The sequence below is a fragment of the Schistocerca americana genome, chromosome 4 (assembly GCF_021461395.2).
Source record: "Schistocerca americana isolate TAMUIC-IGC-003095 chromosome 4, iqSchAmer2.1, whole genome shotgun sequence".
Lineage (NCBI taxonomy): Eukaryota > Metazoa > Arthropoda > Insecta > Orthoptera > Acrididae > Schistocerca > Schistocerca americana.
The window spans coordinates 831122794-831139981 of NC_060122.1; the positions used below are offsets into that span (position 1 = coordinate 831122794).

Consider the following 17188-nt stretch of genomic DNA (forward strand, 5'->3'; position numbering starts at 1 on the left):
TGGCCAAAAGCTAAGTCATAAAAGTCTTTTCATTGTGCTTGTCTGAAACTCAACATGACATTTTCACAGTGAATAGTAATCTATACTTTTCCTTATATTGTTTCCACTATATCTTTAACTATTGCAGCCCCAAGAAACTTAAATAATATTTTTAATTTTCTTCTTGCAAATTATCTGAACATTGAGTTTTATAGACAACATTGTCATTTTGTTACATTTAATGACATTTACAAAAGTATTACCAATGTCTGTTTTTGTGCAGGAAATCCAAGTCCAAATATTACTTGGTACAAAAATGGTGTGACCCCAGAACGCCATTTAGGTGTTATATCATATAGGCGATGGTCAATGAATTTAGAAGATCTGACAACTTTTGATTCTGGCAATTACAGTTGTGTTGTCTGCAATGAACTGGAGTGTATCAACCACACATTTAAAGTGGATGTTATTGGTATGTGGACAGTTTCCTTATCTAAAAAGTTTTTTTAAACATTTATTGCACTTATATGTTGATCAGCATATATGACAACTTAAAACTGTAAATTGGGACTTGGACTTAAATCTCTGCATCTTGCAGGCAGTTCACCATGAATTATACACATCCTGAAGTCTATGAGGTGTCAACATACAGTGCAATTATTGGCACTTTTTGAAAAACAGTTTTACCTTGTCACTAATGTTGATCATTGGGTACATGCCAAAGAAGTCACCCTGATGTGTTTTTCAATTAATATGAGCCACGCAATGAATGATTGATTGACATAGTTAGGAAATTAGTTATTCAATTAAAATGGAAAGGGGGACTGTTATGACATGCAAACCACAAAAGCAAGCTGATGTAAAGTAGAGATATAATACTTTCACATAAATATTAAAAATGGACAGTCAAGTGTTGAAAGACTGCCCTGTGACATTCCTAGTTAATATAGGATTTTTATTACTTAAATTTATATTTTTTCACCTCATCTACAAAATGGCAACAAAAGAGGCACATAATACATGTTTCTTTTACCAATTTATAAACTATACAAAATAAACACTAATATGATTCACTAGGTACAAATATAATATTTATTTAAAGCAATTCCAGTAGCTGTCCAGTTATTATTCTTGGATGGTGCTACTGTTTATAGGGTATTGATCTTCCTTTAGAACTACTCACAATCATCAGGAGACTTTGTGGAAGATTCACATTAGGTGCAGCTACAGTAGCTCTCTTTAGTAACAGGTAAATGAGAAGTAATAAAAGTAGGTAAAATATATTGTTTCAGTACAATAATTAATCACTTAAGTCAATGATGTCATTTAAATTTTTCATTAGTGCTAATAACTGGTACAATGAGATGTGACCTCTGCCATGCGTTTCGCATTGGTTTGCAGTTTGTAGATGTAGCAAATGGGAAAGGCAAGTAAGAGACTTTGGGTTATGGCAAATGGCAAGACTCATTGCAATTTTAGCCCTGATGTAGAAAATAGTGAAAGAAACATGAGCACTACTACTACGTGAATAACGTTCACTGTCCGGGAGTGACATCGGGTCAGACTGAGTAGATAAATTTGAAAAAGTTCAATGAACAAATTTAAAAAGGACAAAGTAACATTTCATGATTTGTGAAAAATATACACATCTTGTACAAATGTTTTATTGGTATGCTCAATTAACTAGAATGAGAAACTGTACGGGGTAGGCACTATGTAGCATGCAACGGCCTGCTAGAAAGTGTTCATGTGTTCTTTGCAAATATCCTAAAAACATATTACTGGCCCATTCTTGCATGCTGCGAACTATCTCTAATAACCCTAAAGCCCACAGGACATTAAACCCTAATCCGTTCCTTTATACTGTGAAGGGACCACAGTGATAATATTAGGTGCAGTATGTCACATATTTCTGTCCTTGCAATTTCCATAAATAGAATTTGAATACAAGCCAATGTGAGGCACAAGCAAATATGAAGCACCCTGTGTGACTTGTTGCATATTAGAATGAGGGACATTAATCTAGATGTAGATACAGAAAGAGCAATTTTCAACTTCACACTTCACATCTATGCAAAAAGTATGGCTATGGGCACTGCTATCTACTATCTCTGTGTAACATTACATGTTACAAACTCCCAGTGCCATGGAAAAATGATAGTTTATTATTTTGTGCGTGGCCTCTTTAAAACAACGAAAACAAAGTGTACCCCAAATTTGATACAAATGGAAGTTTTATGTTACTAAAAGAATAATATTGATCTTGCATTTTCATTACCATGTTGCCAATTGGGGTTATGATCTCTTCACACCCCATATTTCTAGATTTTTGCTTTGTGGGGCATAAATATGATTTTAAAAAAACTTCCATGCATATGACTTTTAATTTTGATTATGATTTAATGAAAATAATTTGGGCTGAATTTACACAGAATTCAAACACTCTCAGACACTCCTTATCACTCTTTAATGCTGTCTTGATATTTTAATGCTATCTGGGATTGTTAATAATAAAATTTTGACTTATTTTCAAATGTTAAGATTATTTATTTCAAATAGACTACAAAGGTTTTACTAATCATGGTTTCTCAAAGATCAGATCTTACTAAAAAGATAACTAGTTTTTTAAATTTATTTGCTAACATGTACGGCATAAAACAATATTGGATAGTTTCATGTAGTTTGTTTGTTTTTGTACAAATGTTCATATAAATAGATAGTATGGTGCTTACATAGTAGGCAAATAGATCTGTTGCACAATTGACTAATAACATCATTGTATTGTACACATTGTATTGTATTGTGTAACATCATTGTATTATATTCAAAGGTAACATAATGAACAGCATTTAACACAAATAAATAAAAACATGAGGCAGGGTACTTACAAATGTAACAAAATGAGGCTCAAGTGATCTATTTGGTATGGTATTGAATACTTCAATATATGAATCTCAATGCGTTACATTGATCTGCTAGCAGCCATGTGCTCATTTTTTGTAGTAACTGTTCTCTTTACATTTACCTGCAGAATATACGTAATGCCAGTGCATATTATTTTCCATCCAAGCCACTATTTCACAGAGAGATCAATGAATGGCACACATCCTGCATGATAGGCACACAACATCCCTTACAGCAACTGTTCACTGTTAAAATGAAAATATTGTTTTGAATTGTAATCTGACGTTTAAAAACCCTTATTTTCTGTCTTTTTTAAAAGCATTATTTAGTAGCACCACAATTTTTTATTTTTGTTGCTTACTGCATATACCTGAATAGGTTAATAAGTTTGTTGAAATAATTTAAGACAGTTTAAAACAACAACATCTGTGCAAACTGCTTCATTTTTGTATAGTATATTTTTCACCTTGCTTTTGATATTCAGTAAATTTCAAGTTCTTTTTCTTAATTTTTAAATCTCATTGCAATTGAATGAACTCAGACTCTGTGTTATTGTGATAGCCCTTTGAACAAACCCTTCAGTGGGACTCTTTGTGGTGCTGTGTCCAGATATAAAATTAAGAGAAATGAAGAACAGCTGTAGCAGTTGCATGTTGAATGTACAACAATGTGAAATTTGGTTTAAATCCCGTGTTGACCACTCTGATAACCTATCCCATGCATTTCACAATCACAGGTGTGTCACCTATATTTACCCTGATGATAAGATTACATTAGCTGCTTTCACACATGATCATCTACTGAAAAGGTGTGAACTTGCAGACATTTTTATCCAAATGTTACTTTAAGAGTCTGAAGTAAAGTTTAGCATAGTATTTCTAAAATATTTATCTTGTCAATTGACAATGAGACAATGAATCTAAAGTAGTGACCCCCTGTCAACATTTCCTTTCCTTGCTAACACAAATATCTGTGAGGGAGGGAAAAATACTTGGAAGAAAGATACTGCTTAAAAATGAAAGAATTTTAAATTTTCTATTATTTGGAGATTACAGTGTGGCAAATGTCCCCTTTTATATCATACTACCAACACACATGATCTTGAACAAGTTAGAAGAAGGTGTGTATTTACACCTGAGAGCATATTTTAGTTACAGAGTGAATGTATTTTGGATTTGCATACATTTTCATCAAGTGTAAGTTTAAAATATAATAAAAATAGATATTCTGAATATGATCTACTGCATGATAATTCCTTTGTCAGAACGGTATCCACACAGACCTTATATACACAGCGCCGAAAATAAGACAGCTGTTGTGAACACTACTGCTGAGTTAACATGTACTACAGTCTCAGACCTTGAACCACATATCCAGTGGCTACGTGTTGAATCTTGTCCAAGTGGTGATATTGATGATGCAGATGATATTCCCAATGCAACACTTCTTCCTCAGGTAAGAATTGGATGTGATTTTTTAAATTGAGGAAGTCTTGCTTTCTTTTTCAGGAACCTGGTGGTTGGGTGTGGTGGCAGGCAGATGTCAAATTTTTATCCATTTTTAAAAGCAACATGATGAAAAATCTATAACAGTGCTGAATACAGTTTACAAAAATTATGAAGCACAGTTTCACTTTCCATTTTCTTTCATTGTACCTTAACAACAAAAACTTGATTCGAGCACTTTTATGGATTTATTCGAGCACTTTTATGGATTTTTATGTCAGTTCTTTTATGGTTTTGTACACATTTTCAGCTGATAATTTAAAACACTCTATTTTTCTAGAGCGAGTGCATCACAGGCCAATATTCACAGAAGCTCCTGAGAACTCCACCTTGGTTTTGGGTGCCACAGCTTCATTTAACTGCAAAGTCCTGTCTGATCTTCATCCTCATGTTGCCTGGTATAAGGGCTATTACATGGACTTTAATGAAACAGAGTCTAGTAACACGGTGAAGGTATACTTAAGTGTTTATTCTCTGGATGCTGTGGGCTATCTGATGCATGAGCATGACAAGTTACTAACTTTCTTTTAATAACATCTTGTAATTTGTACGTAATATGTCAATAAGAAGTGAGTTGAATTTTGTTTTAGTTTTATTTGCAAGAGCGTGGATACTGCTTCTTAGTCACTAAATCTATGCTGTAAAACTATCTGTACTTAGATATTTTTGTATTGTTACTAGAAATGTACTAAAACTGTAACTAATTTATTGTTACAAGGTGTACAACTTTGCTTCCACCGTTTGCCGATAGTGGTCAAAAGAAAGAGATTGCAGACATCAGGCAGTTAGCTCAGACCTCAGTCAACATAACCTCATTCAAACATGAGTCAATTTGTGTCTGCATCATAAAGTTGTTCTTGATTGAAAATGTCAGTTTATGAGCCTAATTCTCATCGTTTGCAGGAGGTGTTACAGTTTTGTTTCAATATGAAGAAAACAGCAGCTGAGTCTCATCGACTGCTCTCAAGTACGTGTGCTAAGGATGCTATTAGTGAAAGAATGTGTCGTGAGTGGTTTCAACACTTCAAGAATCGTGATTTTAACATCTTAGACCGGCGTAGTGGTGGAAGTGAGAATGTTTTTGAAGATGCAGAATTGGGGACAATGCTGAGTGAAGACTCGTATCAAACTCAAGAAGAATTGGCATGATTAGTAGGAGTGACACAGCAAGCCATTTCAAAATGTCTCAAGGATATGGTCATGATTCCGAAAGAAGGAAATTGGGGCCCGTGTGAGCTGAAATCAAGAGACGTTTATTGGCATTTGTGTGTTTGTGAACAGTTGCTTCAGAGGCAAAAACGAACGGGATTTCTGCATCTCATTGTGGCTGGGGATGAAAAATGGGTTCATTACAATAACCCTAAACATAAAAAATCATGGGGATAACCTGGCCATGCTTCCACATTGACGGCCAAATCTAATATTCAGGGCTCCAAGATCATGCTCTGCATTTGGTGGGACCAGCTCAGTGTTGTGTACTGTGAGGTGTTAAAACAAAATGAAACAATCACAGGTGCTCATGACTGAATGCAATTAATGTGTTTGAGCAGAGCATTAAGAGACAAATGGCTGCAATACAGTGAGAGGCACGATAAATTGATTTTGCAGCATGACAACGCTCGACCCCACGTTACAAAAGCGGTCAAAACGTACATGGAAACGTTAAAATGGGATGTCCTATCCTACCCGCCATATTCTCCAGACATTGCTCCCTCTGACTATCACCTGTTTAAATCAGTGGTGCATTGCCTGGCTGACCAACACTTCCGATCTCATGAAGAAGTCACAAATTGGATCAATTCATGGATCATTTCAAAAGATGAACAATTTTTTCGACGTGGGATTCATATACTGCCCAAAGATGGCAGGAAGTAGAGGCCAGTGATGGAAAATACTTTGAATGATACATGTGTAACCAATTTGTTTCATTAAAGCCACAAGTGTTGGGGGAAAATGGAAGAAGCAAAGTTGTACACCTTTTACATTCTATCTAAATTATAGCACTCTCTTGAGTTACAAATATATCATGAAATAACAACTATTTTCAATAAATAATTAAAATTGTAGGGAAGTATAAATGGTTGTAGCAAGTAAGAGGCAAAGATTGCCAGCCTTGCACGTCCACAGATGTACATAATTTTTTTGCTTATATCTTGGTAGCATCCTGTTAATGTATTAGTTGTTACCCAGAATGTTACTCATAAATCTGAACTGGTGATCATTGCAGATTAAGGAGCCGTACATGAAAATTGAAAGCCACATTTTACAGTTTCTCTGCCATGTTGCAACAAATTGAATCACAGTACCATTGTCTCTTCTTCATTTGTTGTTATGATCTAATTGACCAAATGCTTGGTCCATGCCTCTCCATGTTTTCCACATTATGGCTGTACTTACCAGTTCTTCTTCTTTTCTGTCAGCTTCATCTTTGACATTGTCAGTGTTGGCTTTCAATCTTTTCTGGGGACTACATCATTTCTTGATGCCATCCTGTATTGCCCTGACTATCTATAGGTACATTTTGCTTTCTCTTATTCTCATTATTTGTCAAAATTTAATTGTTTTTTGTTAAGATGTCATTTTTCTTGGATTCATCTTGATATCTTTAAACAACATGAGCTGTTTCAAACCACGAATGAAGGGCAATAAGCAGATTCCACTCTCCTAGATTTCTGTAAACTGTTAACAAAGGTACGAGCATACGGCATAGGTTCCCATGTACGTGAGTGGCTCAAAGACTTCTTAAGTAACAGAACCCAGTATGTTGTTCTTGATGGGAAGTGTTCATCAGAGACAAGGGTATCGTCAGGAGTGCCCCAGGGAAATGTGATATGACCTCTGCCATTTCCTATATACATAAATGATGTGGCAGACAGGGTAAGCCACTGTCTGCAGCTGTTTGCTGATGAAGCTGTGGTGTATGGGAAGGTGTTAGTCATTTAGTGACTGTAGGAGGATACATGATGACTTACACAAAGTTTAAAGTTGATGCGATGAATGGCAGCTACCTATAAATGTAGAAATATGTTAATTAATGCAGATGAGAAGAGAAAAAAAACCATACTGTTTCAGTACAGCATTAGTAGTGTTCAACTTAACACAATCATGATGATTATCTAAGTGTAACATTGCAAAGCAATATGAGATAGAATGAGCATGTGTGGACTGTAGCATGGAAGGCAAATGGTCAACTTCGGTTTGTCGGGAGAATTTTGGGAATGTGTGGTTCATCTGTAAAGTGGTCTGCATATAGGACACTAGTGCGATCCACTTTTGAGTGCTGTTTGAGTGTTTGGGATCCTTGCCCGGTCCAACTAACAGAAAACATCATAGCAGTTCAGATGCAGGCTGTTAGATTTGTTACTGGTAGGTTTAAACAACATGCCTTTCTTCCAAATATGCTCTGTCTACAGTCTGCTAAGATAGCAAGGACCAGCATTCTACATTTCCCTGTGATGTGACATTCAAAACATTTCATTTCTCATTTCTACACAATTATTACACTCTCTCTACAATACATTCTTTGCTCCTGTAACCCCCTGGCCTCAACCTTTGCTAGTCCCGGCTCTCCCCCTTCCTTGCTCCCACTCCAGCACTGCAAATGCCTACTACCCCACCAATGTATATACTAGTCTTTCCCCCATCTCTGCTTCCCTCCCCCACTCCTCCTGCCCCTCAGTACAGCCTCTCAACACTGCACCTAGACTTTGTCCAAAAGCTTAATTATTTTAGCAGTCTTTCTCATTGTGCCTTCTGCGGCTCAGCGCCTCCTCTATGTTATGAGTAGAAATCTATCCTATCCATACTATTGTTATTTCATACTGAGCTTTCCATTGTTTAATTATTACACCTCACATGTTTTTCTCAGTTATTTATTATGTTTTACATGTGAGTGAATAACAGAATTCAGTTTTGACAAACAGTCTAAGTAGGTCTTTATATCCTGCCTTTGTAACAAATAGGTGAAGGTATTTGGGTAACTGGCCTTGGTGTTTTTCATTCATATATTTTGACTTTGCGACAGTAATTGGTACTTTATACTGATATCTTAATGTGAGTCTCTTAATTTTTAAAGTGTTATGGTGTAGGTGTTGTCTTCTGCCCAATGTTTAACAGACAGTGTAGTGGGTCAACTATAAAGCTTTCTTTCATGTAGCATTGATTTGTCAAAGAATGGTATTAACAGAATACTTCATGTGTGAAACACTGGTGAAGGCAGCATTATTAAGTTCCAACCATGTTTTACTAATTCCTGGAGTTCCATTGGCATTAAAATCTTTATACACTTAATGTCTCATATTATCACTGTTGTAAGGCATTTCCTTCGTGTAACTTTATGGTTGATACTCAAGACGCAATTACAGCAGCTGTAAATCTGTATAGCTGGCAAAGCAAACTAGCAGAATATGTGATGTAATTAGGAGCACTTAATGAAATATATTTGGTGTTGATTTGACTTGCATTGTAATTTTCAATTATTTTGGATTCATGTAAGTATAACTTTATAGTTGATTATATTTATAATAACAGCATGTTAAAAATGAGAATGATGATGCACTTGCCTAAATTATCTAACTGCTAAGTTTTTGCTTTGTTTTTATATTTGCAGTTTTAAGCACCAGTTACAGATTTTCTAGAAATTGTAGATGGGGCACTATGATACTTTTAGCATTCTCATTTTTATTATAATTAAATAGATATACAGGGTTATTACAAATGATTGAAGCGATTTCACAGCTCTACAATAACTTTATTATTTGAGATATTTTCACAATGCTCTGCACACACATACAAAAACTCAAAAAGTTTTTTTAGGCATTCACAAATGTTCGATATGTGCCCCTTTAGTGATTCGGCAGACATCAAGCCGATAATCAAGTTCCTCCCACACTCGGCGCAGCATGTCCCCATCAATGAGTTCGAAAGCATCGTTGATGCGAGCTCGCAGTTCTGGCACATTTCTTGGTAGAGGAGGTTTAAACACTGAATCTTTCACATAACCCCACAGAAAGAAATCGCATGGGGTTAAGTCGGGAGAGCATGGAGGCCATGACATGAATTGCTGATCATGATCTCCACCATAACTGATCCATCGGTTTTCCAATCTCCTGTTTAAGAAATGCCGAACATCATGATGGAAGTGCGGTGGAGCACCATCCTGTTGAAAGATGAAGTTGGCGCTGTCAGTCTCCAGTTGTGGCATGAGCCAATTTTCCAGCATGTCCAGATACACGTGTCCTGTAACGTTTTTTTCGCAGAAGAAAAAGGGGCCATAAACTTTAAACCGTAAGACTGCACAAAACACGTTAACTTTTGGTGAATTGCGAATTTGCTGCACGAATGCGTGAGGATTCTCTACCGCCCAGATTTGCACATTGTGTCTGTTCCATTAAGAAAAAATGTTGCTTCATCACTGAAAACAAGTTTCGCACTGAACGCATCCTCTTCCATGAGATGTTGCAACCGCGCCGAAAATTCAAAGCGTTTGACTTTGTCATCGGGTGTCAGGGCTTGTAGCAATTGTAAACGGTAAGGCTTCTGCTTTAGCCTTTTCCGTAAGATTTTCCAAACTGTCGGCTGTGGTACGTTTAGCTCCCTGCTTGCTTTATTCGTCGACTTCCGCGGGCTATGCGTGAAACTTGCCCACACGCGTTCAACCATTTCTTCGCTCACTGCAGGCCGACCCGTTGATTTCCCCTTACAGAGGCATCCAGAAGCTTTAAACTGTGCATACCATCGCCGAATGGAGTTAGCAGTTGGTGGATCTTTGTTGAACTTCGTCCTGAAGTGTCGTTGCACTGTTATGACTGACTGATGTGAGTGCATTTCTAGCACGACGTACGTTTTGTCGGCTCCTGTCACCATTTTGTCTCACTGCGCTCTCGAGCGCTCTGGCGGCAGAAACCTGAAGTGCGGCTTCAGCCGAACAAAACTTTATGAGTTTTTCTATGTATCTGTAGTACTGTGTCGTGACCATATGTCAATGAATGGAGCTACAGTGAATTTATGAAGTCGCTTCAAATCATTTGTAATAGCCCTGTATACTTGGTCTGTAGTGTGGTGTTGTTAATGTAGTGCCAAACAATGTGGGATCTGCACCTAGAAGCATGACAGTAGCCACAAATTTTGTTAATACATTAAAAAAACTACTTATATGATTAAATGTGGACCATAAAGGTAATAATTCATTTCATTCCCAAATGGAATTGCTCCACTAGTTTTATTAGTTGGTGGTCTGATGAGAATTCATAAATCTGAAGGGCAATAATTAAATCTTATCCATCATATTATAAAACCATGTAATGATAAAGAAATTCTGTAGATCATGCAGCCCATGAACAAACACATTCAGTACCAGATGTGTTGCATCTAAACCAATAAGATAAAGTTGAAGGACATTGGGTTATTCAATGGTTGTAAGGAAAGCTAATCCATTATCAACAGAGATGTATAAGAGTGAATGGATACTGACCAAAGCCACTTTGGGAAAGGCTCTACCACTCAGTAATCAAATACAGGACTGATTCATGCATAGCCTGAAATAGAGAGTTGTAAACACTACAAGAGCATTTGCGAGTAAGGTGCAGAACTGGGAAGAGTTGCTGAATTGATGAACTGAGTTGTGGTTATTGTTGCAGTCTTGAGTCCAAAGGCTGGTTTCATGCAGCTCCTATACAAATTTTTTCAACTCACACAACATAACTACTGCAGCCTACATCAGCTTGAACATGTTGGTAGCAGGCAAGCCATGGTGACATCTCCCTCCCCCAACCCCCTGCCCAACCAAATTTGCAGTAAGTAGCAATCTATCTTTTCCTGCATTGTTGATCTATGAGCTACTGGTCTTGATGGCAGCTCTTCTGAGTCTGGGAAGGATGATCTGCTTCTTCAAAAGGCAGGAATCTATATACTTCCTTACCAGTACGGTAAATTTTGTACAGAACAAATCACACACACTGTACAAGTATGGTGCATTGGGCACCAGTGGTACACCTGCCTCTTACAGCGTAATGAATTTGCAGTGGCTGAACATTGTTTTTTCACTTGCCTTTTCATAGGTTATGAAAAAGTTGTGAAAGTGGCCATAGCAGCATCTTATTGAGATTCAGAGGTCAAAGAAGCTGAGGAAATACAACTGGCAGACAACCATCTCAATCAAGACAAGAGTTTTCATCTTGACAGCTGATGCAAACCTCTTTTCAGCATTACTCGCAAGTGCAATATAGAGTGTAAACTCATTGAGAAGTGAATGGAGCAGTGCAAGATGTGTCACTAACTGCTTTATGCAATATTCTTAACTGCTTACTTTTACTGAATAAATGTTTTATTTACTTTAGCTGCATTGCCTTAGACTATAATTCTGTAAGTCAATAGTGAGATCTGTCAGATATTCTATTATACACTAAATGTCATTACATAATTAAGCAGTGACTGATTACAGCCAGAAGATGATCCTCAGACACTGGTTCTTCATAATGTCACATATGATGATGAAGGATGGTACACATGTATAGCAGCAAATAGCTTGGGAACCACTTATGCAAGTGCATACCTGAAAGTTGTTGATGGTGAGTCAGAAACTTTCCATTGTTCAATGGATACATTATAATTAAGGATTACTGGTTAGTACTTAGCTTCATATTCATACATCTGTTTCTCTTTCTACAAAGCACATGGACATATATAAAAGTACTTTTGAACACCTTACTAATGTCAGAGTATTATTTGCTTCCTTGAATAGTAAAGAGGTGTAGGTTGGGGACCCACCTATTGTGAAGATGAGGTTAGATGATGATGAAGGGGGGAACATCGAAGAGATTACCCCCCAACCCCCCTCCAAGTCTCTGTATACAACAATCCACTCTCCTCCTGAAGAACGCAAACTATAATTTCAAAAGCTACTATAGTGTCATGTACATTCATATGTGTCTATCAGCAGTACTTATGTGTCTTCTGTGCCATATTTATGTGAACATGAAATTCTATTTCATTACATATATTTAACTGGAATATTTCTTACTTTAGTAAAAACAACCAAGATCTTCCAATAAATTTTCAGCTTTTGGCTTTTGTGTCTATTCGTAATGTTGTGATGTGGCTATCTGTTCAGTAGCTGTCACCCTAGTATGACTGTGCCAGTACAACTACACAAATAAATTATCCAATTCCAGTAACTGCATTTACTGCAAAAGAAATGTAGAACTCTGTTATATCTGAAAGCTAATAACATTTCCTCGAATGGTTAGCTTCCAACAACTAAGTACGTAACCTGACTTTTTTTAATTTTTTATTTTTTTTCAATTAAGGGGAGGGGGGAGGTGAGAGTCATTCGTCTTCTGACTGGTTTGATGCGGCCCGCCATGAATTCCTCTCTGTCCCTTCTGCTTATCAGTGTTTTCCACATATTCCTTTCCTCTCCGATTCTGTACGGAACATCTTCATTCCTACCTTATGTCTCCACCTAATTTTCAACATTCACCTGTAGAACCACATCTCAAATGTTTTGGTTCACTTCTGTTCCAATTTTCACACAGTCCATGGTTCACTACCATATAATGCTGTGCTCCAGATGTACATTCACAGAAATTTCTTCCTCAAATCAAGGCCTATGTTTGATACTAATAGACTTCTCTTGGCCAGAAATGCCCTTTTTGTCAGTGCTAGACTGCTTTTGATGTCCTTATTGCTCTGTCCATCATTGGTTATTTTGCTGCTTAGGTAGCAGAATACCTTAACTTCATCTACATCATAACCATCAATCCTGATGTTCAGTTTCTCGCTGTTCTCATTCCTGCTGTCCGCAGCTTGTGGTCTAGTGGTTAGCATTGCTACCTCTGGATCATGGGGTCCCGGGTTTGATCCCCGGCTGGGTTAGGGATTTTCTCTGCCTGGGGTCTGGGTGTTAGTGTTGTGCTCATCATTCCATCATAATTTATGTAAGTGGCTAGATTGGACTGTGTACAGATTGGGAATACAAATACAAAAATATTAAGTTTTTTGATATACATGTTTTCCAGCTCTGGAAGTCAATGACCCAACCATCACCATCACTCAGCGTCCACATCCAATGTTAGTCAACACGCTTGTCGGTGTTTTATGTGCTATATTTTTTGTTGGAATGTTTTCAATGGTATGCATCTTCAAGAAGCTCAACAGGTAAGATCTATCATGACACACATTCCTATGGCATTTTCAATAAGATTTTATACACTTTAAATGATGAACTGAACATGAAGTCTCAAATTCCTCTGTTTCTTTTTCAGGGAGAAGAAACAAAAACTGCAAGCTATTGAAATTGCTGCAAGAGCTGCTGTGGTAACACAGTGGACTAAGAAAGTTATTGTTGAAAAACAGCAGTTATCAAATGCACAGAACACACAGGAACCCCTGGTAAATTTCTTACATTTTCAAATGAAACAATGTAGCATTATGTTTAAGCTATATCCTCCTTTCCTACAAACTAAGGGTGGGACTTAACTGTTGTAAATATGTGGAGAGAATTTAAGAAAAAAGTACTTGAATTGTAGTCATATATGATATTTACCGTTTTGAACTAAAACCTAAACCTTGCAAGAAAGAGTTTTTATTATTTTTTTTAATGCATCAGGCATTTTGAAGTAAGCATATCAAGCTCATTTTTTAAATATTATTACATTAAAAAACATATATTTTGCTTTCTCACAAAATCAAGTACAAACAAGTGAATGTTTTTATCATTTTATACAGAACTTCTAAATTTTTAATTTCCATCTTTTCTGTTTTTCTCTTTGAATACAAACATGAAAGCTTCCTTCGCCTCTGAGAATCTTTATGTATAACTTGATTTTGATTTACTGTTCACCACGACTCATCTACTAATTGAAATCTTACTATATAGAAGAATTAGCCCCAATATTTTAAGAACTGTGATACCTTTTCTTCACTACCTCTCCAACCCATCATGTTAACAACTGCATAAACATTACAGTAGATGATTCCTCTAAAACTTGATACAAAACATCATTGTTAAAAGTTTCATTTTAAAGTTGATTCCTGCTTAGTATTTGATATTCTTTTTAGTTAGTGGTACATAAAAATCAAAATCACTGTCCTCAAATATTGTAAGTTATTAATTGCATTTGGAACAACACAGACATCAAGGTCATCACTGGAACTATATTTAGTGATTTCCTAAGTTAATAATTTTCCTTTAGTTGTAATAGAATTTCTATCATTACATCATTTTTTTCATATTACACTTTTAATGCCACCTAGATTTCATGGTACAATGCACTGTGGAAGTTAATGAAAAATGACTCATTCCTTCCCTCCTTCATACCTGACAACTTACGGTACCAAAAAAAATTGTAATTATGATGACATGCCTTATGTGATTATCATAAAATCTTACTTTAGTTTTTGACTAGAAGTGCAAACTCAGTTCCATTGTATTGTTACAATTTTCTTCTGCAGCTAATGCCAATTGTGAAAATAGAGAAGCAAAAGTCACATGGTCAGACAAACACATCCTCTGGTTCTGACTTAATGATATCTGAGTACGAACTTCCTTTGGATTCTGAGTGGGAATTTCCAAGGGAACTACTTACTCTTGGTAAATCATTGGGTGAAGGTGCTTTTGGAAAAGTAGTCAAAGCTGAGGCACAAGGAATTGTAAAACATGGAGTCAGTACTATTGTAGCAGTTAAAATGTTAAAAGGTATGTTATAAAACACTTTATTTTATATTTGTTATGTTAAATGAATTAATGAATAAGTTTATTCAGTTGTATGTGCCATAGTGTCTATATTTGAAAGGCAAATGAGTACAGAATAAGATCATAAAATGAAATATATTGAAATGCAAAATGTCATGGTTAGTTTGTCATAGATTAATTTCAATAGGTAACAGTGATGTGACACACTTATTTACTATGTCAGCAGATCTAAAAATTAAGATTTGAGACAGAAGATTCAGTTCCATATATTTAATGAAAGTACTTTTATTGGTGCTTGGGTCTATTTAGTATACCATGACATAAAGCAGTGCCAGACTCATTAAGTTGGATTAATTTTTCAGAGGGGCACACTGATGCTGAGATGATGGATTTAGTGTCAGAAATGGAAATGATGAAGATGATTGGCAAGCATATTAACATCATTAACTTGTTAGGTTGTTGCACTCAAGATGGTCCATTATATGTAGTTGTGGAATATGCCCCACATGGCAATCTTCGAGATTTCTTACGACAACGAAGACCATCCTCTGGATATGAACCAGCTATTGGTACTGACCTCAAAGAGAAAAACACACTGACTCAAAAAGATCTTGTTTCATTTGCATACCAAGTTGCAAGAGGAATGGAGTATCTAGCATCAAGAAGGGTGAGCTGCAAAATTTGTTTTCCTCATGAGCATTACTTAAAAAGGAAACTGTTAAAGTTTATTTACAATAAAACATGTGTATAATTAAATTTGTCAATGGGTGTAAATACTTCTTTTGTGGGGCTCACATTTATATGTTTATTTGTAAGTAAAACTTAAGATAACTCTTTTCATGATTCCCATAGGATTCAAGTATTCTCACACAAGAGTTGAAAACACAAAATGTGTAAGATGATTTTTAAATTCCTTAATGAGCATCAAATGTTACCAAATATTAAATGAACTGCAGTTTATACTATGAAACAGCAGCAAAGCATAAACATTTCACTTACTTGCCTGCATGGGTTTCTTCCCCATTTGCACTAAGCTTTAGATACAGATAAAACATGAGAAGTGTATAATCTCAGATTTTCCTATCAAATAATTTGATCTCAGTACGTCTTCCTCATCAAAAGGATTTTTGGTCTGGGCTTTGTGAAATTAATAATGAAGCAAGTTACTGAAGTGACAATTTTTACTGGGAACTGTTGCATTGTCAATTCTGAAATTAGGAACCAGATTTTTGAGATAATATAAAGTATCTCCAATTTTAAATAGTTTTTAGATACAACATATTATGAATGCAAAATAAGTACTTTGTGAAGTGATTGATTTACAACAACCCTAAAATACATACCAAAACCAAAATCTATTTTCAGTGCATCCATAGGGATCTAGCAGCAAGAAATGTTCTTGTAAGTGATGAATATATTCTCAAAATTGCTGATTTTGGTCTGGCAAGAGATATACACTGTCATGACTACTACCGTAAAACTACTGATGGAAGGTTACCTGTGAAATGGATGGCACCTGAGGCCTTATTCCATAGGGTATACACAACTCAGTCTGATGTGTGAGTATTATTTCATGTTTTTTTTTTTTTCATTATTAAAATGATTCATATGGCTTCCAAGCGAAGTAGTTTAAGAAAGAGCAAAGCATCAACTCTGTATTCATTTTATGCCTTGTAATTCACTTTTTTTAATGCACAACTTAGCTGTCATTGATTATTCAAAGACATGTCTCCTTTTTAAATACAGATATAAATCTACATTGTTACAGAATGGATATGATTAATTATGAAGTTCATGTGTGATCAAATTTACTTATAATATGGCTAAAATGAACAGGAATGCAAGGTTAGAACTGAGATGGAGGGAGGCATGAGAGAGAGAGAGATAGGAAAATAAACTGCACTTGAAGATAAATGTATCTGTCATAATGTTTAAATAATACAGTAAAATTATAAAGATGCACTGGTTAATCACAATTATTTATGAGAAAATAAACCAGAAAATCAATTTTATTAGTAAACTGGCATATAGTTTAAACTGTCTGATAATATACACAACTGTCTCTTGTGCTCTACATTGAAAATTTCTAATCAGTTTTTAGTTTTCC

At 35.9% G+C, this 17188-nt stretch overlaps 1 protein-coding gene across 3 annotated transcripts in view; it reads left to right on the plus strand.

The window, feature by feature from the left end:
- The window catches only part of LOC124612364 (fibroblast growth factor receptor 3-like), a 427961-nt gene that overhangs the window by 396133 nt on the left and 14640 nt on the right, over nt 1-17188 (plus strand). For 2 of the 3 annotated variants that reach the window (XM_047140525.1, XM_047140523.1), the window contains exons 14-21: nt 263-451; nt 4148-4338; nt 11830-11956; nt 13406-13544; nt 13652-13778; nt 14841-15084; nt 15444-15748; nt 16447-16640. In XM_047140525.1, the coding sequence (XP_046996481.1) occupies nt 263-451; nt 4148-4338; nt 11830-11956; nt 13406-13544; nt 13652-13778; nt 14841-15084; nt 15444-15748; nt 16447-16640 (1516 nt within the window). Of the gene's footprint in view, nt 1-262; nt 452-4147; nt 4339-4668; nt 4842-11829; nt 11957-13405; nt 13545-13651; nt 13779-14840; nt 15085-15443; nt 15749-16446; nt 16641-17188 lie in introns of all 3 variants that reach the window. The other variant, XM_047140524.1, reaches the window with a different exon arrangement.